Source organism: Crinia signifera, chromosome 6 (genome assembly GCF_055691185.1).
Source record: "Crinia signifera chromosome 6, ASM5569118v1, whole genome shotgun sequence".
NCBI lineage: Eukaryota > Metazoa > Chordata > Amphibia > Anura > Myobatrachidae > Crinia > Crinia signifera.
Genome location: NC_139222.1, coordinates 192,530,902 through 192,557,972, shown reverse-complemented (window position 1 = coordinate 192,557,972; position 27,071 = coordinate 192,530,902). Strand labels below are relative to the sequence as shown.

Below are 27,071 nucleotides of genomic sequence, written 5' to 3'. Positions count from 1 at the left end.
GCGTGGCGTGCGCAGCGTGCCCCGCGAGGGGACGCGTATACCTGTGAAGTTACACGCGTCCCCTCGCGGGGTACGCTGCGCTCGCCACGCTTCGGGCTCGGTGGCTCGCTGCGCTCGCCACACTATTCTATTCTCAACTCCACGCCAACGTGGATAGTAGGGGAATGAAAAGGTCGGAGGACGCGCACCGCCGCCCCTCGCGGGCTCGCTGCGCTCGCCACGCTTCGGGTTGGCGTCTATCGTGGGGTGACGACGGGGACATCTATAATGTGAAATGGGTCATATTGCCCCATTTCACATTTTTCACATTTTCTCACGATTTCAATATTAAAAAATATTTTAACATTGAAGCCTATGGAAAAATCGGGGGCATCGCGTCGGTCGCGTCGGGACCAATGTTAATGGTCCCGACCGACGCGATGCCCCCGATATTGTACCTTTGCCGACACGATCCTCACGATTTCAATGTTAACAAATATTTTAACATTGAAGCCTATGGAAATATCGGGGGCATCGCGTCGGTCGCGTCGTGACCAATGTTAATGGTCCCGACCGACGCGATGCACCCGAAATTGTACCTTGGCCGGCAAAATGGACCTGATTTCAAAGGAAATCGGGTCCATCGTGTGGATCGTGTACCTTAACTTAAAGGTACACGATCCACAAGATTGTGGCCGTGCTAGGAAACAAGTACCAAATTATTTTATCTACTGCTTAGGCTGCAATTGGTATCCAAGTATTAATGAAAAATACTCCATAAACCACAAAATCTATAAAAGATGTAATCTACAGTAGGTGTTATAGACTTTTACCTGAGGAATTAAAGATTACTTGATCATCATGTACAATTTAAGTGAGATTTTGGAATACACTGTACTGTTCTACTGCTGTTACCAGTGGGAACACGCTGCATGTTTTTCTTACGAAGATTACTTGAGATCTACTTTTGATGAAACCGCTCCACTAAAAATAAAATAGATTTGTACATTCATTGACACAAACCAGCTTACTAGAATTACAATACAACTACAGGGCAAATCTACACATTCCGGTTGAAGCAGGGCCTGATTAAAGGTTCCGGGTGCTCTAGGCTAATACACATGTAGCTCCCCTTGTAATGCTGCTAAACACACGTGTATGGATGGTCAGGGACTTAACAGTCATACTGTACATGTGCATGTAAGGAAGGTAATACAACTGGCATTGGAGGATCTAATGCTTGTGGCGAGTGAAGGCTTTGGCTTTAGGCTGCCCAGCTGGCGCTGCAGCACAATGTGCATAAAGTAATGGTTCTATAAGTAAGTTACATTGGCACAGCCATCTGGCAGTCACCTTTAGAACTTTACCCCCCACAATACATCAGGACAGGTGATAGCTAACAAGCATGCAATGAATTAGGCCTTATATCTTGGCTGCCACCTGCAAGTCTTGGCGTCCAGTGCAGATTAATTGGGCAATGGGTTGGAGGCAGAGAAACTACTATGCAAGACAAATGGATTGACAGAAATACAGGAAGGTTGCACAGAATGGATAAAGATGAATCAAATGTGGGGTGGGGACAGTGCCGTAACTAGACATTTTGGTGCCCTGTGCCAGAAAGGATATTGGTACCCTTCCCATATTCAAAATAGGAACATTGCATGCCTAATGGGTGCAGTCAAATTTTAGGGGCATGGCTTCATGGAGAACAGGTGTGGGCACATATTAGTACCAATTCACATTACACCACACAGTAGTGTCTGCTATTAACATTACACCACTCAGTTCCATTTGTACACATTCCACCCTAGCTGCACACAGGGTACACCGCACTGCAGCAGCACATAAATGATAACACCACTTGCGCACACACACACAGGGTTATACTACTCTGCACCAGCAAACACAAACTGTTTTAGGGGGCCTCAGATAAAGTGCAGGTTGCAGTGCGCATCAAATATAGGGCAGGAAACAGCTTGCGTCAGATACAGTGTGGATCAGATATACCCCCTTTACATTGAACAAATAACCCCAGTCTGACCTGGGTTGTTGCCAGGTCGACATGGGGTGTGAAAGGGCCTTTTCAAATGACCTGGGTCCAGCAAACCAGCATTTCTGACCCAGGTCAAAAAATGGGGAAAACCCTGTTTCGGACCAGGGTTGTTGTGCAGTCTGAAGGGTAACCCAGGTTGAGCGACCTAGGTCCCGTTCCCTGGGAGGAGGCAGCATTGGCTTCAAGCCCCGATGACACGCTGCTCAACCCCACCCCCTTTTTTGACATCCGCAATGCTGTGGAGGGCTTACATCGCAAATGCTGGGTCGTTCCTGGGACGGGTGAAAGCAGTCTCTTTAATGTGCTTGCAGTTAGGTAGCACGGGGCTGCAGGCAGCACAGTCTTCAGTGCAAGGGAGGTTGGTGATATCCTGCCGCTTCCTGGGTACTGCAGATGGAGAGGCCGGCAATGGGTTCAGGTAGTGATGGGTGTGCAGGGGTCTTTTGAAATCTCCTGCCCACCCGCTGTTGCCTGTGCCTCTACTAGCACAGCAGCAACAGAATGCAGAGCTGGGAGAGTGCCTCTCCTACCTGGCTCTTCCCCACTCTGCACTTTCTGTTTGGATAGTTCCAGTCCTACACAGCATTTGAGGACCTTCAGACTTTTTGATTTGGACAAATCCATCCACCAATCACACTTAGCATCAGTTTGTTGTGGGGGTGTAGCTGAAAGTACTGCTTATTCAGAGTTAAGTGTGTGAAAACATCTATTGATTTCATATGGGTTTTTTGAACAAAGGATATGGTTGGTGCAAATCTGTGCTGTTAGTTATGACAACTGTTATAGGAGCACAATCTGACTTTGACTGCATGTAGAAATTCGTAGCTATTTTGAAGCATGCAGCTGCCATTTTGCATGTGCCTGTAAATAAGGCTCCAAGCTAACTTATGTAACATGTACTTTTGAACAAGGTTTATGGTGCCTTTCATAAGGGCGATGGTGGAAGAAAAATCATGTAAGCATGAACATCACTTACTTTATATAGGTCATTTAACCCTGTGAGTGTCAAGTAAATTTGTCAAAATTGGTGTGAAAATTGCCTTATATAGGAAATATATATATTTTTAAAACATTATATAACATATAAACATTATATAACAAATGTTAGCGATGCTGGCATTTTTGGCCAATATTTTACACATCTCTCACAGAGATGTTGACGCTAATATTTTGCATATCTCACACAGAGATGTTGGCATTTTTAGCAGATATTTTGCACATCTTTCACAGATTGCCACAGTTGCCACTCAAAAGGTTAAGCTGTATAAAGCCTAGTTCTCTTAATTTGACCCTGACCAATACAATTGTAGAAAATTGGACATATGGATGTAGTGATCTCGCAAGGAAGGCACAAGGGTAGCATGCGGTAGACCGCACTCTCAAAAAACTGGTTTGGCTGACCTGGGAGGGGGAGTGAGCCCCACTGTCATCAGTATAGAGGGCAGGATGGTGTCATTATTGGGGGCATATCTGGCCGCTGATATTACTTATGGGGGCGTCACCACTTAATGTGAATAGATGCTAGGGGCGTGCCATCTTGCATTTTGCCCTTTAAAAATCGGGTAGGGTGCTGTATCCTGCCCAATCTGCCTAGTGTGAACACTAAAGGTCCATACACACTGGGCAATTTTGGCCAGTGTGTATGGACAGTGATTTTCGTTGTCATCGCTGGGGGGATAGCTGCTCAATGCATACACACTGAGCGGATTGGCGCTGTCAGTGGGGGGTGGGCGGCTTTCCATAGCGAAGCTTGTAGCCGCATTTTGCCATGTGGTGGGGCGGCCTCCCATCTAATTGGCTTTGTGAATTCTCTAAGCCAATCAACTTCCGGCTAGACATTTCAAAATATTCAGCAGCTGCATCCCGTCCCGCTGTCTGTCAAAATGCTGCTACAAGCTCACAGCCGCCGCTGCTCAGACAGATCCTGCTGCCCACCACTATGAGCTGCCTGCCCCTTGCATCTAGGAGCTGCCCAGATCAAGCTGCCTGCCCCCCGTCGCATGGTGAGGGAGGTCCCATGTTGGACGGCCAGCAGGTCCGACCATCGTCTCAGGTCAGATGCGCACGTGGCCGCTCATCGGACCTGAGGGGACATCAAACAGAGCAGATTTGGGCCCAAATCAGCTTAGTGTATGGGCAACGTCCAGCTCCGCTTCCTCCTCATCCTGGTGGCATCATTCGTGCAGTGTGAGAGCGACTGCAGGCTGCTGGGTGAGTAGTGAGCTGCTGTCCCATGCTTGTAATTCCCGCTGCTCATGATAACTAAATCTATTCCGTTTTGCACTGTCTATTGCTGCACAGTACCACATCACATAGGTTGCAATGGACAGAGCTCACTATGTATGGCCACTGCATTCTTCTTATGTGATATAGGGTGTAGTACTTAACCCCTGTACCCGCCACCTAAAGCAAACCACAAACCCCCTAATTTGTCTGGCTCCTACACTTTCATCCTGGTTCCAAGATTTAAAAGCCCTGAATTATTATAAAGGGGAGGGAACACTTTTACTCAGAAAGCTAGCCATCATGGTATTTAGAAATGCTTTATTATTTATGTATTGTGCTGCTGTGCATACAGCTCAGATAGATAGGTTCACTGTTGCCCATACCAACTAATTAGAGCCTAGGTAACATTTTTCTTTTGCGCCTTTGAAAATGACGGACAGAAGGCAATTGCTGCTATGGACAATACCACAACTTGTCTATTTAAGAAGCTTTAGTAAATCTACAGTACCCCTAGAGGTGAGCTGACTGCTGCAGCTTGTGGATACATTTGTTTTTCTGTGATATAGGGCTCAGCGGCCATGTTCACTAAACCACTGTTTTCCTATAAATGTAAAAATGCTTTCAAATGCCCAGACCCTCTACTCCAGCTTAGAGGGTAGCTGCTATTTAAAGGGTAAAAAATACTGAACATTTATGAGATTTCTAAGAAATAATGACTTGACCAATGCGTTATGTTTGAAATCATCAGAAAAAGGGATTGCAACAGATGCACAGGAATATACACAAAAGCCCTTTGCCATTTAAAGCCATGAATGCTTGACCCTTATGGATATTGGATTGACCTATTGCTAAAAAGAAGGTGAATGGAGTACACTGGAAACATGACAAGGTTTTCAAGAAATGAGACTGATGCTCTTTGTTGCAAGTTCACAACAACCCATTTCTTGTCAATTTCAGGTTGCCAAATTTCTAAACTAGCGGTGAGTTGACGATTGAAGGTCCGCAGAAATGGTTTATTGCTTCTAAGCAGCTGGCTATCCAGCCAGCATCTCCATGGTATAAAACTGTTTACCAAGGTGCATATATAAAGCTGAAGCAGACAAAGTGACTTATTGGTATAATAGAAATAGGGTCATTTGGATAGTTGAATACATTATGTTTTAACCATACTTGCTGACTCCACTAGAATGTAAAGATTGTAGGTGATCTTCACTGAAAGATTGCATTATCATGACCCAATGCCTCCGGTGCACAATGCCATGAATCATGTCACCATTCCGCCTTCCAGTGGCAGATCTACCAAGGGGCGACTACGGGCGGTCGCCCCGGTGCCCCCACACATCAGGGGCCCCCACACTCCAGGTGGGTGGGTGGCAGGCAGCGAGGTCCGGGCAACGCGTCCCTGGGGTCCAGGCAGCACAGGGCAGGCAGGGGATCCCTGCGGCGGCTGGACATTCAGCGGCGGGGTCCCTGCGGTGGATGGGAACTAGTTCCCATCTGCCACTGCCCATCCGCTGCAGCGTGGGAAGCATTGCAGCAATGCTGGGAGATAAATGCCGTGTCCACACATCAGTATATGTTTCCACTTTTTTTCTTTAAAATTAAATTAAAGCAGCAGTTTTTTGTTGAGACACATACCTTATCAAGCGCACAAATTAGTAACCTGGGTTACACCATTGTTTTATTTTATTTTATGTTATACTATATTAAAAAAATTATACAAGCATATATTCCGATGTTAACAAGAGATGGCTGGATATTTAAGTCAGAGATATCCAGCCATCTCTTGTTAACATCGGAATATATGCTTGTCCCAGAAAATGTTTAAGCAAGGTCGCCAATGCATATTGCATAAATTATTTAGTTATTGTGCAGATCAGCTCTAGCTATATGGCATTTAGCGTTTGGAACGCACGACCATTTTTGAAAGAAAATAGCTATGTTCAATTACTCTAGTTCCGGCTACGAGTACGTAGCATTGAACCGCACGGCCATCTTGCTTTCGTTTGTCAAGTGACACGCATACACTGTTTCCGGCTGAAGCGGCCGGACATCCGCTGATGTAATCAAAGCGGATGCGCACCATACAGGTGAACGCTAATGGACTTTTAGTATAAATATGAGCGAAGAACTCATTGGAATATAACACTCCTGAAGAAGGTGTCTCCGAAACGCGTTGAGTGTTACCGGGATTGATCACTGGAAGAACAGACGGACGAACGGTCATTGCGGTGTAGCCTACCCCTCTGGAGTTCCAGGCTTCGGTAGTGGACTTACAAGTGCTCCTGCTGAATCCATTTCTGACTGTTACATGTTTGCCTTTGATGATATCCCTATCATGCTGTTTTAATCGTCTACAGTTTGTAAGTGTGGACTGATATTAAATTAATTTTTAACTGAAGATAATTTGCACGATTTGCTTTCTCTGTCTCCACCTTTATCACTGAAATTGTGAGAAGAGGTGGTTATCATTGCAGATTATGAGCCGTGCACATTGAAAATTATCCAATACCAACCAAGCCTATGGTGATATTGTTTGTTTGTATTACCTCTTAAGGTTACACTTTGAGCGCTTTTGAGTCTGAACACCTATATCTTTGCCAAAATCCCGGCAAAAGAGAAACTGAAGACAATCCATGTATACACATGGAGTGTCTTCTACCCCATTGAAGGGCCTCCAGGTGACTTTTCTCATTTGGAGACCCACGAGCCAATCAGGGAGCGCCATGTAGTAGCATTCTTCTGATTGGCTGAGCTCTCACTCAAGCAAAGTTTAGGCGCATCTATGCGGAATAATCCTCAGAGAAAGCATCTGTGGAAACCTTGCAGTTTTTGGTAAACCAAAAGGTCAGACCACATACTTGACCTAGTTGACTAAGTTTACCACCTATAAAACCTGTATATCTGGTAAGTTTATATTTTCAAAATTTAAAAGAAATTCAATGCAGTATTGCTAAAGACACTGTTTCGTGAACATCCGCAAGTGTAACTCTATACTGGGTCAGCGCAGTGTCCTAAGCTAATTCATGCTGTGTTTGGAAATATAAAAGTGCTGCAAAATTAAACAGCCTTCCTTGCAAATAAACTTTTCTGACATATATAAAGGACATTAGAGGGTCTAAGCCTGTTTCTATATTCCCAAGACAGAACAATATTAATATTTCATAAAAAAATATACCTGACATGATATTTTGCTGCCTTTTTGAAATCCACGGAATACAGAAGCAATTCTTAAAACTCCCTAAGCTCCTATTTGTTAGGAAATAGTATTGTCTTATCATTACAATAAGTATCTCTTGTGGCATTGTTTTTCCTTGTGTGCACAATGAAAAGCCCTTAATGCTTTTGTTCTGACAACAAAGAGTTTCTCAGTACTGGGCTCTATTTTAGCAAAATGATCTACGTCTTCAAAAAATAATTACAGGTTAGTATATGGTAGCAGTGGGATTAGGTTTAAAAATGAAAACCTAATGGTGCCTACACATGTAGCATTCAGGGGAATTTTCAAAGTGATCTCACTCGATTGCTTAGAAAAATTCCCCAACATCGCTCCATGTGTAGCAGTATTGCAATAGCGATGCACGCCCTCACGCGTCGCTATCACCAGGTATTAAATTAATATCCAGCTTGCTGGAGAAATCTAGTTAACCGCTGGGGTTCTCAGCAGAGTACATTGGCCTTGACGGATCGCACAGCACACAGTACAGGCATATCGCTGTGTGCTGAGCATTCTTGGTCAGCATTCTGAGTGCTTCATCATCGTTCAGAACACTCAGCAGTGTCAAAATGTGTACAGGCCCTTTAACTTAACTTCGAAATTTCCAAAGGAGATCTTTTATATGTAACCTGAAGCTCTGTAGCTTCTATTTTGATAAATTGTGGCCGAAAACTAACTACATTTAGCTTTTTAAAACTGAAGGCATGACGACAATACTACTAAGTCATGTCACTAAATACATTCAAGCAGAGCCATAACCAGACTTTTTGTTGCCCTGTGCCAGAAAGAGATTTTTGTTTTCTTGCTATGTTCTATAAATGTGTGTATAATATAAAAAGAAAAAACATAATACACAGAGTTAGAGAACACTGCAAGAAAGTGGACTGGAAACAAATCCTTTTTCTCTAGGGCAGATAGATCAGTAAGTAGAGATTCTGACTGCAATGCCACAAGCAATGGGTTTGAATCCTGGGGATGTCACAAATAAAGTTAATGCATATTGTATTAATATTATCAATGGAAGAGGTAGAAAAGGAGAATGAGGCACCGGACCCCAAAGAGGAGTAATTAAAACAGATAATTGACATGTGCATTCAACAGCACAGCCTACCCTGCACTCCGCACCTCCCTAGTTACATTCCTGCTTTCTAGGGCTGATTCACTGGTGCAGATCATCTGCTTACATGCTATACCACCTTAACCTGTATTCAGATATTGCTGCACCTGCTCAGCACCGCTGCTATCCATCTGCTTGTGAGAATTTACATTTGTCTTAACTGCACAATACAAAACACAGTAACAGTGGATTTTAGTGGTTTAGTGAAATGCCAAGTTAATAGGAAAGTCTTGAGTTTATTTTTTGAAGGATTCTAGAGTGAAGGTCTCTTGAACTATGTGGGGAACAGTTTCAAAAAGTCACAAAGCTGAAAGCTTGACCCCCCAGATCAGTTAGATTAATAGATATAGCTTATAGTCCATCATCTATAATGTGGCTAGAAAGGTTGGTTAATAGCCTGGCAGCTGAACTTTGCACCATCTGCAAGATGGGAGACCAAAGGAGAGGGCATTGCATTAGTCTAGGCATGATAATGCAAAACATTTATTGCAGATCTACGGAGGGAATTAAGTGCTTGATTCTGGCTATGTTCCCTTAGATCATAGAATGAGGATTTGATTGTGGCTGATACCTAACATTTAACTGTTTATCTATCATCCAGGACAAGACCCCCCATATTTTGAACATGTTAATTAGTTCAGGGCCTAACTAAATGTTCTAAGTGCCCTAGGCTAATACACATGTAGCCCCCCTTGTAATACATGTGTATGAGCACTCAGGGACTTAACAATTATACTGCCCATGTGCGTTAAAATTAAAATTACAACTGGCATGTAGGATCTAATGATTGTGGCGTGTAAAGAAGACTTTGACTTTAGGCAGCCCTGCTGGTGCTGTAGCACAGGGGGTGATTCTGGTTGACACGCAGCAATGTGAAGTTTGCAGCAAGTAAGGACTGTGCCATCCTCTACAGAAATTCTTCAGGCGCTCTATTTGAATCCTATCGTCCATGGTGTCAAATGCTGTACCAAAATCCAGAAGGGTTAAGATTAAACAGTTGCCTCTGTCTTTTGCCATTAGAAGATCATGCAGCACTCATATCGATGCCCTTTTTAGTTCTATGGGACCAATAAAGCACCATCCGCATCCTCCAAATGATCCATTAATTCATGACAGGGTAGTTTGCTAGAAAGCACTCTTCCTGCGTATCCTCTCTTTATCCAAATGATGTGCTATACATGCATTTCTGCCACTACCACTGCCGCCAGCAGCCCCACCCCCATCTCAATGACCCACCCCTTGCCCTGACTTCCCCCACACTGCTGATTATATTTACCAACCCCTGGGGATCAATGATTTTCGGCAGGGATACCTGTTGCGGTGACCTCCGGTGCTGTAAAGCAAGCTGCTGCTTTGCAGAATCCTTTTACTACAGCAGGGTTCACAGGAGCAGCAGGGAGCCCCAATCATCAGAACACTGGTCACTGGGTAGTTGAAGGCAGGCATATCGCAGTGGACCTTGTCAATGCTCCATCTGAAGTTGGTGTTATTATCACAGGTCTCACTGTAGTTTTTTATTTAGTAAATTTAGCCAAAGATTGCATTTCCCATTATAAGTATGGTGAATGCGATATGTTTTCTTAATAAATGCGAATTAAAGGGTTTGGAGCAGTTTTTCATAAAAACTACTCCCAAACCACTTTAATGCATTTAGGTTGTGAAAACACCCCTTTTAACATTATTTAAAAATAATTTCAATAAAAGTATCCCCAAGTCTTTTCCTGAATCCAAATTGGAATAGAACATAAATATCATAGGTTAACAGAAAGATTTCTAGTTGAGTTTTAACCACTTTCTCAATAACATTTCACAGAAATGGAATGTTTGAAACTGGTCTGTCGCCACGCGAGTGTCCCTCTTCTCGAAATAGAAAAATTGGTGAGGTATGCTTTAATTGTTCAGTAAAAATGCAGATGATCTATTTTGCAAATACAGGACCAATTATGTCCTTACACCCTATTGTAAGCTTTGTAGAGTCTGGGTCCGGATCACAGGTATTGGGATTTAGGTAGTTTCTGATATGATTTTTCCATCCATTGGGTCAAAGCTATAGATTACAAGCATGTGAGCAGGGCCTACCTATCTCTATCTGTCTGTGATTTCCCAGTTTTTTCTATCACCGTTGATTCCAATTGTGAAGCACAATGGAATATGCTGCGCTATAAATTGTAAATAAATAAATAAAAGCTGTTCCATGAAGACAGATGGCTTACATTGGCCAGCTTGGATGCAGGATACTTAATTTATCTTCAAAGAATTTTGCAAACTTATTGGATCTTGCCTGGGAGAGGGTTTCAGAATGCAGGCATGCTGGCTTGCAAAGCATTGCCACTGTATGGAAAGTTGAGCTGGACTATTGCTTGCTGCCTTGATCTAATCTGAAGGAACTCCACTCCAGGCAATGGAAAATGAATGCCTAGGTTGGTGGTTCCCAAACTGGGTTCCTTGAGTTTGTGCTCCCGGAACAACTCAAATTATTTATGGTCATTGAAATAGACAGAACCCAAGATTGTGGCTATTCATAAAATATACAGCAGACGCAAATCCTGTTCCTCACCACATCACTGAATCTAAGGATAAGAAACTATTTATACACAATTTAATTCATTTAATATTTTCTGAATTTCTCAACAAGAAATGTTTGGCCTAAAGCTGCTGTGAAATGTTTTCTCCGATATTTAGGATGCAGTGATTCAAAAAAGGTTTAGTAACCACTGATAAAGGCAATGAAAATGAGTTAATGTTCATACAAATAAAATTGTATATATGTGCTAATCACTGACTCAAACATTAGTAGACTAATTCTGGGCACAAGAAAAAAGATCTCCTACAGGGGTTTGTGGTGGCGCTATGCTATTTGACTGCTTTGCCTGCAGCTGCTTGGAACCAAGCCTTAGGACCTTAGTCAGTCCTGAAGTTAAAGTACAAAAACACCAAAGAAAATAGCAGCTCCCAAGTTTATACTGTACATGGGTACCAATTTTGTAGATGGGTATGCTGTTTAATAGATGTATTAAACACACATAAACAATATTGGCCAGTACCATACACAAATAATTAAAACACCCAATAATTTAATAAAAGAAAAACTGCTCAGCACTTTCTTGTATCAGAAAAGTCATTCTCTGTTCCTATGATGCCCCAGTATTTTACTCTATTATGAATGGTCAAATTGAACAGATATGGTTATCGTCCACCTTAGATGAGAAATACCAACGTGTCTCCTGTTTTCCTCCTAAAAAGGTGTATAAACTGGTCTACCATGGAGGATATGGATGAGCCAATGTAGTTGAAAGGGTGGCGGAATAGTTCTATTCAAAGTTGTATAAGTAAAAAAGATAGTCTTCTATAGCTGGTTCGGAGTTGAATTAAGTCCAAAGTACATGCAGTGAGGTCCTCAAAGACTGACACGTTTTGCCGTACAACAACAGCTTTATCAAAGGTAAGTGTGTGTTAGTACCTGCAGGGTTTATATACTGGTTGTTGTCTCCCTACAGTTTGGCAGCCTGATTGACCAAAACTTTTGATACGGCATTGTTGTACCACTGTCAGGATTCCCTTAATTGGGAATCACAGGTCATCCATATGTATCACATTTATAAATCACCGTCCTTGTATCCTTATTGTTTAGTGGTCTGGTTTGAATCTAATCAAGGGCATGGCAATAGAGCGTTAAGGAGAAATAGAGGTGAACTGGTCAATGCCCTAAACAGCATGTGCCCAGAAGGAGGCCTAGTTTTTTCTCTTTATATACAGAGTGGAGCTCCAAGATGTTATAGCAATATTCCTGGGATAATAACCGCATTTTGCTATATTGGGAACAAGTTACACTTTTGACTTGAATAATATTTCTGGCCAGTGCTTGAATACAGTTTTATTGGCAAACTACTACTATTAATTTGTAAGTAATACACAATGTTTGGTATGTGAAAGTGAATTGGCTGGTGTACCTCTGTAATAAAAAAATGTTTAATTTATAGACTGATAAACTGACAGATGATACTGTACTATGAAATGATAAATTGCTCAGATGGAGCTGCTGACTGCCAAGAAATTAAAAACCAAGGTGTGTTGGTTTCTGAGATAAGCCAATTTATACGACTACAGCTACATTATTTCCTAGTTCTCAGGTCACCCACTGAGCCATTTGGATAGAGAGCTAACTGAAGCAATTCATCGAAAATGTAGTTGTAATGAAGTACGTGTTACAACAGAAATCTCTGCTTTAGGGATATTCTAAGATAAGATAATTTTTTTAGATATTCTTAAAAGAAAATTACTTTTATTTACACGTAAAGAATGTCTACTTTTTAAAGTATAACATTTATTTATTTACAGTTTCTTATATAGCGCAGCATATTTAGTTGTGCTTTACAATTGGAAACAACAGTGATTAAACAAACTGGGTAGATAGAAACCGACATGAAGGTAGGAGGGCCCTGCTCGCAAATTTACAATCTATAGGGATTTTATCCAAAATAATGTTTAAAATACCCAGTTACTCTGGGAATTCTAAACATTGCTGCCTATTTTACACTTAGCAGGGTTTATGAGAACACCCCTTTTGGGACAATTACTCTTTTGACAGCTTAATTACATTTATTAAGTTATGTTATTTCATTATTTGTGACACCTGGTTTCCTTTTTATAGGTCTAATAAAAGCTAATTTTTTATATTAATCAATTTGCCTATTACAATAAGAATGCGCCAAAAAGTAAATTTTGGCTTTTGTTTGTTTCTTAACAAAGATACCTCTTTCTCTTATCAAGGATCTAACAGATTTGTAGACATTTTCTGTACAATTAATGAGCAGTGTTTGTTGATATTTGATGTACATTTTGATGACTGTTGCTGTTTGTTTTTATGCATGTTGCTATATTAATTGCTTAGTGGTAGCATCCTGGCATAAAAAGTCTCCTACCAATGTAACACTATTACAATGTATATATTTGTTTTAAAAAGGGTTAGGTGAGTACTCATGTTCCATGTGGGGTAAAGTATTAGCTCAGAAACCATGGTGAACTCTAAAGGTTTAAGAGTTTTCAGTGCCTGTGGTTTGTCTGGATTAGTGACAGAGCCCAAGGCAATGGTATGACTGGAATAGCAGCATAAATACAGGAGACAATGGAAGGCAGTCACATCTGGGCACCAGCACAGAAAGGGGAACATTGACCTCTGCCATTGGTTTGGGCTCTGCTTTATGTACCATAGAACAGGAATAAGCAGGGAGCTTAAAGGGCATATGCCATGCTCCTCCTTCTCACTGTCTGAGTTGCTACTAGGGTGGTGGAAATGAATGTGATCTGTAGAGAATAGAGCCATTCCCACAGCTTTTGACACTACAGGAAGAGACCTACTCTTAAATGCCCAAAGCTATGCCTTCATGTACTCTCCTCCAGGCAACTTTACGGGGTGTATGAGTGACCATGTCCCCATTAGCAGATGATATAGGGGCAGGTACAGATGGAGCCACTGTCATCTATCTATTTAATAGTATTAAGTGAGTAATTGGATGACTCTGCTAATCCCCTACTGTATTGTTCTATGTATTGTATTGCAGCTGAGAACAATAGGATAGCCATGGTGAGCCATGGCCAAAGGAAAAAAGATGAGATGGTCTCCTACTTTACCCCCTAAAAAGTCAGAGCCCAGGTAATTGGTACCCTCCAATCTCGGTGGCTCTTAAAATCTTCTGGCATGCTTATGGGATGAGGTGTTAGTAGAGCTTGTGTGTGTGGGGGCACCAACAACTATATTGCCTCAGGTTTCCTAGTATTAAACTGTGCTCCTGAGTTGGAGTATGTGTTGTGGAAACTGGAAACTTTGAACAGGTTTCTCCTTTTAAAGAACATGGACTTTACTAGTCATAAAATACTATATAAAAAGTATTGTCACATCTGAGGGTTAACTCTGGTCTGGAGCTGGAATGTAATGGAAGCTGGGTTCTTTCAAAAAACTTAGACTGCATAGACAGTATTATGAGTCTGGGGAGGAAACCCACACAGGGAAAGATGAAGTCTCTGGAGAGTAGGATGAGCCAATGAGCAACTGATAAGTATGAATAGGCTCAAGCTTGAAAGGACAATGATGAGAACTGCTGGATGAAGTCATTGCAGGTATTCTGATAGAGGATGCAATGTCCCAAACTGGATACTAGAGGGAGTCAGAATGCAGGCAGAGTGGAATTCTGCAGGTGCTGGATTAGCAGAAGTATTAGACAGCTATGGAAGCTGTTACTCCTTGGACAACATTGTACTGACTGACTTCTGGCTCCAGTCTATGGGTATATATAGGCGGAACCTGTAGCTGATTGGCTGTTGCAGGATCATGCCAGAATATCCATTCCCGGATTGGCTGTTAAACTCCTGTGAATCAAACCAATATGGCCGTTCCCATGTTGGAGACACAAACAATTTTTGTTGTGCACGTGTAAAGGCCTGAGGCCTGTAACAGAGAGAAGGCCCAGTGCTGGGAGTTTGTGAGTAACAAGGCCACAGGCTGTGTTCAGTGGTGCCTGCTGAGATGATATTGTGGAAGACACCGATCGTGTGCTCTCAGTGCCAGCTGGACGTCGCAGCACTGACCTGGATTATAGTCACTGATCAAATCTGGCCAAGCACCTAGAATGGAGAGAAGTATGTATCAAACCCTGAGTCATGACAAGGATTCAGCAATAGTCTCTGATTTCCACCAAGGCTGGCAAATAGGGTTTGAACAGTGACTATGGATCTTCTGATTATTTATGCATCAGCATAATAACTGGAGTAGAGATAGCATTGCAGTAATAATTGAAGAGATCTGATGATTCTGTAAAGATGTGCTCAGGTGGTAGGTGTCACAGCAGATGGGGTTACCTTGCATGTGTGTAGTTAAACATACAATGCAGTGCGATGCTCTTACACCCTAGATAAATTATTATGCTGTGTCTGGTGTCCCTACAAAAATAAATCAATATGTATGCAGAGGTGCAGTACTCTGGACTGTACAAGTGATACCTGTTGACAGTGAATATAGTGAAACATTAATATAACATTTTGAAAATAAAGGGTCTTTTGTACAGCCCAGAGTGCTACACTTCTCTCTCCCTTTCGGTAGCATACATACATGCAGTACAAATACGTGATGAAGAACACATGCATATACACAAACATAGAACATATACATACAAACACACAAGGATATATAACACATTACACACATGCAGAACACACGCACATGAAACATACACATGACACATAAGATGTGTCCAAATGAAAAGGAGACTTTTGCTGTAGCAGCATTGTATCTAATTGCAGTTTTTCTGAATTTAGTGTGTAGTCAACGGCTTTGTCTCAGTTTCTTCATTCCTGGAAAGTTGTTTTGTTCGATCGAATGTATGATGAATTCCTTCAGATCAGCGCTAAGAGCTGTTTTCCAATTTATTCGCACAAAAGGCGAGTCTGACTAATAAGATCCTCCACAGTTGAAATTGTGACAGAGTTGGTGACAATGTGCTCCTGCCCGGGTTGTGGCAAGTCCTTGATGCTTTTGTGTCCCGCCTCATAACACTGACACCCCAGGAAGATGGTTCATCAAGTTAGACACTGCTCTCCGTACACTGCCTTCATCCTGTGATGAGTTGCTGAAGCATACTTGCCTTCAGAGCGAAGACATTAGATAACAGCTCTTTGCACTGGTCTGGAGGAATCCATTGTGCATCCAACCATGCAAAACAACTTTTCAAGAATGAGAAAACTGAGACGAAGCCTTTTACTACACATGTGCAACTGGCAAAAATGCCACACCATCTATCGGCAAGCACATTAACCCACTGCAGTTAGATACAATGCCACTACTGAAAAAGTCTCCTTTTTATTTGGGCCCACCATATACATATACTGTAAACACACACAGAACACATGCACACACAAAAATGGTGTAGGAAAATGGCAGTAGAAATTGAGCATGCTTCTATCCACAGATAATCTGTGGTTTGGGCTCCAAGATGTTTGGACCATCCTCCCTGCTAAGTCCCCTCAAAAACTGTGTGCAAGTGTACCTAGAAGATTGATGCTGTTCTGAAGGCAGTGTGATCACACCAAATATTGATTTGAGGTAGATTTGCATTTTGTCATAAACTCTTAACCCCTCTATTTTTGAAAGGATTCTTAGTTTGTAACATTTTTTCCATACCTGCCTAAAACTTTTGCACAGTATCATATATGTGACTTGAAACATGGAATGATCTGGTAAGGGCTGGGAAGAGTGTGGGGCGAGAGTGCTGTAAATTAAGGTGATTGAATTAAGTGGTTGGGCAATGTGGTAAGAGCATCAAAGGAGTGTGATGACCACATTTATTCACAGGGCGGTATAGAGTTTCAAGAGAGGCTGCCGCCTCCTCTAGCATCCTGAAAAACTGTCTTATGTTTGGGGGCAACCATTTTAGGAGGGTCAATTTTCACTGCAGCAGAAGTGAAGAGGAGAGCCGGGACCACACAGACCAGTAACAGTGAGTCCCATCCACAGACGCTGCAGCACCCTAACCATAGCCCCGCAGACCCCCGGCACCCACACTTTCTCAGCACCTCCCCGCCACTGCGGGGTCTGCGGTGCTATAGCTATGCCACTGCAGCAATGGCTAAGACCACTATTTGTGATGACTGCTTCAATTTTGTTTCTTTTACTTATTCTAAAATATTTGTATATTATTATATACTATTTAGATAAGCAGATTTGGGTTAAATAGTGCATCAAATGTGAAAAACTGACCTGGGGATGTAATAGTAGTCAGTGTTTAATGCACTATACAGTAGCTGAGATTTGTAATGCACTTGAGTTAATTTAGAATGTGGGTGTTAGTATGTCAATTAAATGTCATTTTTATTACACGTTACAAATTGTGTAACTCAGAAAATCTTATCATTCAGGGACACGTGGTTCTAGGGCTCAATATGGTGAGAAGCAGAGCTGGTGTGGTAAGTTCTATGTAGGCATGTACAATATCAGCCACATTTTCTACCAAAATATATAAAAGTAGGACATTTGTAAATATATCTGATCAAATTGGAAATACATTTGCAATATTTAGAAATCCACATAGCCAGGTGATGACCGGTTATCCCCATTTTGTCATAATAATGGACCTATTTTTATATGAGATGTGGAGCTGTAGCTGCATCCACCCCAATGCTAATTTGGCCCTTCCTGCTACAGTAAAACTATCTCAAACATACTTATAATTTTGAGCTAAGTGACGAACAAAAGGAAACCACCTGTAAGAAATCAACAGAGTCACTGACAGAATTTCCAAATTCCACAAAGATATGGTATTGCTTGGAATTGGATCCATGACCTCAGCAGCATGAGATACTAAATCCAAAAAATAAATTCCTTGAGACCTTTATTGCAATGGATACAAAAATGTATAAAACTAGTAAATTTACTCCCTTCCAGAATACCTCTTAGCAATTTATTTTCATCAAAATCTATGAAGGTTGTCCTCTTCAGTCTTCCAGTTTTAATCCATAGAGGAAAAAAATTTAACATTTCTGCTACCACAAATGATAGACTGATAGATTTTTCGCTAGCTAACCCACAGAGAGCAGCATTGCTCTCATTGATCAGATCTTGAGAAAGCCCAAAAAATGCTAAATAGATGTTCGCTCTGTTTGTTCATAAGAATTGGAGCATTGTTACATTAGAGGCTTTTTGTGAACTTGGATAAAGTCTTCAGTTAGGACAGAACTGGAATTTGGAAGCTGTAGTTTTGCAGGTGTAGTGCTTGTGCATAAATGGTGGGGATGCCAGAAACTAGTGAAAGAGGCTGACATGACTAAGGACAGCTGCATGAAATCTAACACCTCGGGTGGTCTTCACCAAAAAAACCTTCAAAGAGGTGTGGACTTTAGTGGCGCCCAATATGCAAGTTGCGGCGCCTTGCCTGGGCTCTCCCACTGAACTGGGACGAACAACTGAAGTCTAGATAAGCTGAAGACTGGATCTTGGTGAAAACAGAAGAAATTAAGACTATGAATCCGGAGAATTACCGGACAAGTGTATCAGACCCAGAGAGTAAAGAATATATCCAGAGAATTACCAGAGGACTGGACTGGAACTGAAGTCTAAGGAATGCATGATATCCGGAGAATTACCAGACGAGTGGAATCTAGAAACTGGAGCAGGTTCTGAAGATGCTAAAAAGAGCTCAGGATGAATGGCTTTCTGTGAAGCATCATCCTGGCATCTGTCGTAGTCAGTGCATCAGCTTTAAATCTCCCAAGCTCTTCTGATTGGTTGCTGACCCAACTGCTGGGCAGCAATAGACAAAACTAACCAAGGCTCTGGAAAGATGGCGGCACCCAGCAGAAGTTTCCGCCATCAAACACCACGGTCAGCAGGGAGATGCCAGACCCAACGGTACTGTGGTCACAGCGCTTACTCACCAGACGAGGTGTATCTAATTTAGCAGCACCCGACGAATCGTCCAGACAGGTAAACGTCTACCCAACCAGCCAATGACATCAACCTTCTACTGTGTCTTCTTATTCATTTATGAAGGGGAATCACTGATATTTGCTTTTGGTACCTTAGCAGCTATAGGTCAGGCAAATCTAGCAATTGTTAAGAAACAAAGATTTAAAGTCAGACAATGCCTTAACCATTCTTTAACGTTAACAGGATTGTAAAAAGAAAGCAGAGAAATATGTGCAAGATATCTGTATCAGCAGGTGCTGGTGTGAATAATGAGGTCTGTCTCATTTCTCATGCTCCCCTGAATGGTAACACTAGGTTTTCTCTATAAGACAAAAAGTATTTGATGTTTAATGGTACTTAAGAGGTTGTCTTGTGTGCATTGTTATATGCGGTTAGATTCTAAGTACATATTCTAAAGTGAAAATATAATTAGTTTATGCCTATACTTGAAACAATCAAAGTATGATGCATAGGCATGAAATTGGAATTGCTCAATTCAGTGATCTTCATCTACTGTAGCTAGCAGCACCCAACACATGGGTTCTTAACATTTTGCAAATTACATTTGCAGGATTAAGTACAATTGTTTAATTAAAAATGGATAAAAAAATTAAACAAAATCTATAAAATTATGTTCCCTTTTTTCTGAGCCCTGTAATTGAACCATTTTGTTATTGCCATAATTTAGAAATGGGAAAATAACTTTCATAAAAACCAAATACCTTTAGTATACATATGGGCCCTTCACCTGGTGGGTGCCAGTGGCGTAGCTAGTGTAAGGCAGCCCCTGCTGCCACTTGGGGAGTGCAGGCTGCATGGGCATTCCCATGAAAATGCTGGGTGTTCCAATGGAGATCACCCTGTGACATGGGTGCCGGGGGTGGGCAGCTGACATCTCCAGGTGTCAGATGCTTGCCCAGTTCCTGTCGAGTGTGCACCTATCTAAGTGACCTGAGAGTCGGCGACCATAGAATGATGTGGGTGTTTCCCCAAAGGCTGCAAATGGATGTTTATGCTAAACATTTTTCCGCAACCGTGTGGGGGAATTCGTTCTGTGAATGGGGGAACGGTGGAAAGTATGAACTGTAGGAGAATCCCCCAGCCAACTACACCACGCCCCCCGCCCGCAGTCTTGGGTGCGTCCGCCCGGTGAACACTCTGTTCACCGTGGCCGCAAGCACCCAGCACATGCATGTGCGCAGAAATGTGCATTTAAAAAACTTTGCGCTCGAATGCGAGCCTGTGGACCAAAATAAGGTCCACTATGTATATCTGTGTGTGACTAATGGGGCATACACATGATGAGATTTGTGGTGCTAGCCTTTTGTGCAAAGCAATTTAGGGTAGACGATTTCCCCTGAACTTTGCCTGTCTAGATCACCCATACTCACAAAGCGATGTGTACGAAGCTATTTCTGCTAAGTAATAAAAAAGGTTATTTTAAATAGTAGATCGCTATCCATATTTCTGTACACACGTAGTGATTTGAACTCACTTGTTAAGTGATCTAACTAGATTTTGTATGCATGCACACAAGATCAGAGCCAGTCTTTGCAAAACGCGGAACCGTGCTTCGCTATTGCAATGAGGTGTAAACGTGGAGCAATTTGTGCTTTCATTTCTAAGTGAGCTAGACAGATCACTTAGACAATAGCCTAAAATCTCAACATATGTATTCCCTTTAAGTGTGAATCTGTACATGAAAAGGAAGCCCCAGCTTATTTTCAATACTGTGCTGTGGTGCTGAGTATACAGACTCTGTCACAATATGCAAATATCAAATGAATGAGCAAAGTTTCCTTGGGCATCCTAGCTGTGGTAAGATAAATTTTCTGCAAAGAAAAAAAAAGGCATCCAACATTAGCAGAGCTGCATGGAACCTGGGCGGCTCACTCACACCAGGCATATCACGCTGTATGGTGTATTATTGAGGATTTATGAGCCGTATTCAATGCTCTGGCGAGCACAGCAGAGCATTCTCCATTTTTCGTTATTATTTTTTCTAACTTTTCTACTTTTTTTATTATTATTTTCTACCTGTCGCCATGCCTCTTTTTCACCCTATGCAACGTGTCATCTGCTCGCCACCCCATTGACCAATGGGGCGTAGGAGGATTTACTTTTTTTGGGGGTGAACCAGGAGCGTTGAATAGGGACGAGGAACATTTTTGGAGAGAGGACTGGCCTTCTCGGCAAAAAAAAACAACAACAACCTTGCCATAAAAAAAGCGTAATGGTAGGTTTGAATAAACCCCTATATCTGTACATATGGGAGTTTTTTTTAAATACACATACAGTAGTTAAAATGAAATTGCATTTGTGGGAAATTAAGTGTCCTTTATTCCCAAACTTTTAATCCCTGTAAAAGCCTGTGACAGATAACTGCAATGTGCTCATCTGTTTTGTATGCAGCCATAAGGTTTACAGTTATACAAGCCGGCAATGATAAATGCTTTAATTAGCATTTTAATGGAAACAATGTAGTCGTGATCGGAAAATGGTGCCAACAAAAACATTTTGTGCAATGTTCTTGTCGGCATAATGTACCCAGCCATATAAGTGTCATTGTTCCAGAGAACTCAGCTGTATTGTCCTTAACTTTATTATATATATTCTTTATTTAACATCTTTTGACTACAGTTTTCAAGCATAAGCACCTATGATTCATGGCTTTAAACCAACTGTTGTGGTCACAGTGAAATTAAAGTTAATAAAATGTTCATGGGCACAAGAGTACTTACATTGTTAAGATATGTATTAGGATTTAGTTTAGCAATAAAAGGCGATTTGCCTCACTAAAGATAAGTGTGTGTACAGGAATGCTTCTCTGCCTGGCCCTGCAGTGTGACCATCAGGTGAGGAACCCTAGTGGTGCCCACAGCCCAGGCACATCTGCCTGCAGGGGCTGAACATTGCACTTCTATCACATTGGAGTGTGTCATGTGAAAACATATTTTCCAGCTGCTGTTGCTGCTATTTACTGTCTGCTTTTTTCAATGTCACTGCATTTCATTCAGATTTGCTGGGGATCATGAGGCCTGTGGAGACAGGGTTGATAAAAAAGGTATAAAATGCAGAGGCTGTGCTGCTTTTCACATTGCATGTCCAATATTAATAAAGCGGTTAATATGGAACAGTGATGGTTTGCCCAATATACGGCTAACTGCCACATGCCTCTATTTTCCTTCCCTGCAGTGGCGGTTTTTACCTATGGGCTGCAGGACTGCAGCCCCCCCAGGTTAAAACCGCCACTGTAGTGAAGCCAGATGCAGTCTGTGAAACTGCACTGGCTTCACTGTGACTGGCAGTGACTTCCAATCGGAAGTCCGACCTGCCAGTCACCAAGGCAGTACCATTGGGAGATTGCGCATGTGCAGTACCTACGTCGGTACTGCACACGCGCTGGTACCTGTGCCTGTCATCTGTATTATACAGGCACCGGGACCGTGATTTCCCTTCTATGGGCTGCTTCGGCAATAGCCCATAGAAGCTGGCTGCATGCACCTGTCACCATAGTACAGGTGCATCCTGCAAAAAGGTACGAGCCCCAACTGCTTCCCTGCCACCTTGCATCTCTCTATACCCACCCTGCTGCCCCTGTCTATCTTATACCTACTGCCATGTGCCTCTTTCTACCCTTCCATAATGCTGTTTGCCTCTCTATCTCTTCCATAATTCCATCTGCCTCTATCCCCTCCCTATCGCCGTGTGCCTCTCTATTCCCCACTATCTCTTTGTGCCTCTCTATCCCCACCCTACCACTGTGCACCTTTCAATCCCTATCTCCCACCATATATATCTCTATTCCCTTCCTGCCACTCCATGTCAATGTGCTGCAGGTACAGAAGACAGTATATCAATGGCAAAAACTTCAGACAGTATATCAGTGGCAGATTTCTCAGACAGGGACATCAGACAGTATATCAGCTGTACAGTACGTACTTCTGACAGTACATGTATCAGCAGCATGGAAATGAGATAATAGAACGTCAGCATGGATAGCAGTCAGTAAAGCTGCTGCAGGGGCACCAGTCAGTAAACCAGCTGCATGGTCATCAGACAGCGGGGCAGATGTAATAAGCCTTAACAAGAGATAAATGCAAGGGTGATAAGGAGAGATAAATGTCCAGCCAATCAGCTCCTTACTGACTTTTTTCAAACACAGCCTGTAACATGACAGTTAGCAGGTGATTGGCTACATGTTTATCTCTCCTTATCACCCGTGGATTTATCTCTTGTTAAAGCTTAATACATCTGCCCCAGTGTATCAGCAGCAGGAACACAAGGGTGCAACTACTATAGTATGTGATTTAGCATCAATAATCCATCCTTTTTTTTATTGCTTCTGTAAATTCGTTTCTGGTATGTATAAATTGACATTATTGAGGTTTGTCATATAAGTTGGGATCAGTTTTTGATTTATTATGAACATATGATTGTGTTTTTTATTTCAGAACTTGATCTTGAAGGAAATGTCTTGGATAGACTCCCTAATGAAGCCAGTTTTCTTTGTAATCTCAAGGTTATCAATTTATCCAGGAATAAGTTTGACAAATTCCCAGATGATTTGACAAAAATACAATGTATCGAGACCATCAACCTTGAAGGCAATGAAATCAAAGGTACTGTAGGCTTAAAGCCATCATTTAAAGTGTATTTTATCACACAAGTTGTACAGTATAATAAGTCCACTAAAAATCTGTCCTTTCCTGTTCTAGACAAGCCAGATGGCCTGGAGGCCTACTAAATCCATGTATTGTCTGTGATTACATAATACACCTTCACAAAAGTTAATGCCTTTTTTTTATGGGGTGCAGTTACAATCCCGGTGGTCGGAATTCCGGCGTTCAAAATCCCGACGACGGAATACCGACCACTGAAATCCCGACACTTTCTCCCTCTGTGGGTGTCCAGGATACCCATAGAGGTAGAATAAATTAGTGTGCCAAGCGCAGCGAGGCAGCGGGCCCACTGCGTGGCGAGCGCAGCGAGCACGCAAGGGGTTGCGATCCACGTCCCCCCCCCTTGTCGTGATTTCGGTGGTCGTGATTCCGGCGTTGGGATTTTGAACACCGGGATTCCGACCGCAGGGATTTAGAGCCACTCCAGTTTTTATACCAGGTTTTCTATAAAACATCCTGCAAACTGTTTATCTACATTGTTCATCTTATTAACCAATTGTAACCAAATCTGTAACTGGTTTATTATTTAGCAGTGTGTACAAAGGAGTTTAGTATGATTTCAACATTCAAAATACCGACAAGCATTGTCAGACAGTTAAAATGCTGACATGGTCAACTTGTTTTTTGTCTTTGTTGACATAGGTCAACATTGACACCATATAAGTGTGCCAAGTCCCCTTGCATGTCTTGCGGCACTCACCATGCTTTGGCACACTTTGTTGTTTATCTCTATGCCCATTAAGTACAAGATACAAGTAAAAAATCACGAAAAACTCATGTCCTTTTTTTTGACATGTCAACATTTCAAATGTTGGCATTTTGACTGTGTCTGTATTTTTATTATTTTGGCATAATAAATGTCAGTATTTTGACTGTCTGCCAGTGGTTATTGGTATTTTGAACGTCAGCATTTTGACTGTTGACTGCATCCTGTACAAAGATTAAGATATTTAGATATGGTGCATATGTATTCTTATCATTATACTCCAGCTAATTGGTTATTGTAGGTATTAAAACAAATACATTGACCCTCATTTGGTTTATACAATACAAATTCTGTGGTTCTGGTTAAAACAAATTTGTATAAACTAATAATGGCAACATCTTGAAAACAAAATAGAGAAAATACAACATTGTTTTCCACTCATTATCATAGCATATTGTAAATTATGATCACCATTTTCAAGTAGTATGCAGCGTTGCAAATGGTTTCATTTTTTTCCGCCTGAAATCCCCTATGATACTATAATATGCATCCCCTCCAACCTTGCACTGAGTCTGGGGTGGATGGATTAGTCATATCAATGCTCAAATGAATACCATTCAAAGTCATGTTTTGCCATGAGAACAGAATGAATAACCCTGTTTTGCTAATGCAGAGTAATTTTAGATGCAGCTCTTACTGTGTTGCATGTTGATAATAATGATACCATCTGTTCTGCCAAAGGTTAATAAGCCATTGGCAGTTTCATTGTATCGGTCATGTGTACCTACTATATATGTGCTTTGCTTAATCTTTGAGACAATCATATGCTACTGGCATGATCAACCAGGTTATTGCAGAGGCAGGCTGCACGCCTTCCATGGGACATAAAATAAAAGGTAATATGGATAACTACTGTATATTCAGATCCCCAAAAGGAGTGAATAAATTCATGAAGGGATCCTATTTACATATAGCTCCTTTTTTGTCATTGTATGCATTGATTACCTTTGACTTAATTGCAGTGTGTTAGGCATATAATGACTTCATACATTTAATGCTGCCCTTCAATTACTATATATAAGCATTTCTCCATGTACAAAGGGGATACAGTTAGAATACCGGTGGTCAAAATCCCGATGCCGGAATCTTGACCGCCAAAATCCAGACACTTTCTCCCTCTATGGGTGTTCAAGACACCCATAGAGGGAGAATAAATTTGTGTGCAGAGTGTAGCGAGGCAACGGGCTCATTGTGTGGCGAGCGCATCGAGCTCGCAAGGGGGGGCGATCCACCTCCCCCCTTGTCGGGATTTCGGCAGTCGGAATTCTGGTGTCGGAATCCTGACAATCCCGTACAAAGCAAGATGATCATGTCTTGCAGGTAGTGCTGTTATTTAGGCCTGTATTATATTATTATTGTCAGAATTGCCCTGCTTTCTAATGTCTTAACGCTGTGGATTTATCAATTTAATGAAAGTGTTTTTGTGCCTTAATTAAGAATCAGATTTTAAACTACTTTCACTGTAAGCTATAAGGTCAAATATGTTGAGGCTAATAAAAAAAAATTCTATTTAGAGATGGAAAAAAGTTCCATGAAGTCTGTGGATAGTCTATGCTAATAGCCATACCTGTGATAAGACAAAGGCTGTAATCTCTATGGAAAGAATATTATTTCAGAATTTACATTTTATTTGTACATTTCCACTGTGGAATCCCTAAATGATCAAATGGAATTCACCTTCAGGACTAGGGCAAATATTTGTTTTCCGTCAGTGGAGATTAATTTTTTATAGTTTTACTGTAGCCAAACAATTTACTAAGAAGGTCAATTATAGCCGATCGTGTGTACGACCAGGATTGGCTGTAAAAATACAAACAGAGGATATAGCTAATTCAGAAAGCTTCTGTAATCTCTAGATTAGTATTTTCTGATGTTGAAGTGATTTGTATTTGGTTGCAATGTTTCCTGGCAGCCAAAATATGGACGAGAATGAAGCATCCTATGGATCAGTCAGATCTGTGCAATTGATTCTCTGTGTAAAATAAAAATTGGAAAACCGGTTTGTGGTCCACCCATAAGCATAATCAGCTCCAGGCTCATTGAGCCGGTCATGGTTACAGAAATACTATATGTCCCAGTGACGTGTGGTGAGGTCATTGCCTGTGAAGGCACTGATCTCCCCGCACGGGACCCCCCCCGCTCGCACGCCCGCATACCATGCTATATGGTATATGCAGTGGCCGGGCACAGGCAGCAGGGCGTACATGCGCCCCCCTCCCCCAGCGGACTCACCTCTCCTCTGCGGTGAAAGCGGCTATTTCACAGTGGCGCCGGACCCCACGCTGTCGCGCTGCTGCATCCTATCCAGGTGGGCCCTGCATGTGTGTGATTATACAGCGGATCCATCACTGGATCCGCTGACCCAATCACATCTGGGGGCGTGCATTCATACTGGTGCCCCTGTCATTGCGGCACCAGTATGAGTGCCGCTTCCTCATTCATTTTCAATGGGCTTTTACAGCCCATTGCTACACCCTGCCCTCCCCTACCCGCCCCCCACTGCCCGGTGTTTTAATGTTAACAGCGGGAGGCACCTCTCCCGCTGCCTCCCACCCTCACATGCAGCAGTGTAAGATGG

At 42.0% G+C, this 27,071-nt stretch overlaps 1 protein-coding gene across 2 annotated transcripts in view; it reads left to right on the top strand.

The window, feature by feature from the left end:
- Nucleotides 1-27,071, top strand: part of LRRC20 (leucine rich repeat containing 20) — a 586,357-nt gene that overhangs the window by 234,267 nt on the left and 325,019 nt on the right. For both annotated transcript variants that reach the window (XM_083148477.1, XM_083148476.1), the window contains exon 4: nucleotides 23,500-23,667. In XM_083148477.1, coding sequence (XP_083004603.1) covers nucleotides 23,500-23,667 — 168 coding nt within the window. The remainder of the gene's footprint in view (nucleotides 1-23,499; nucleotides 23,668-27,071) is intronic.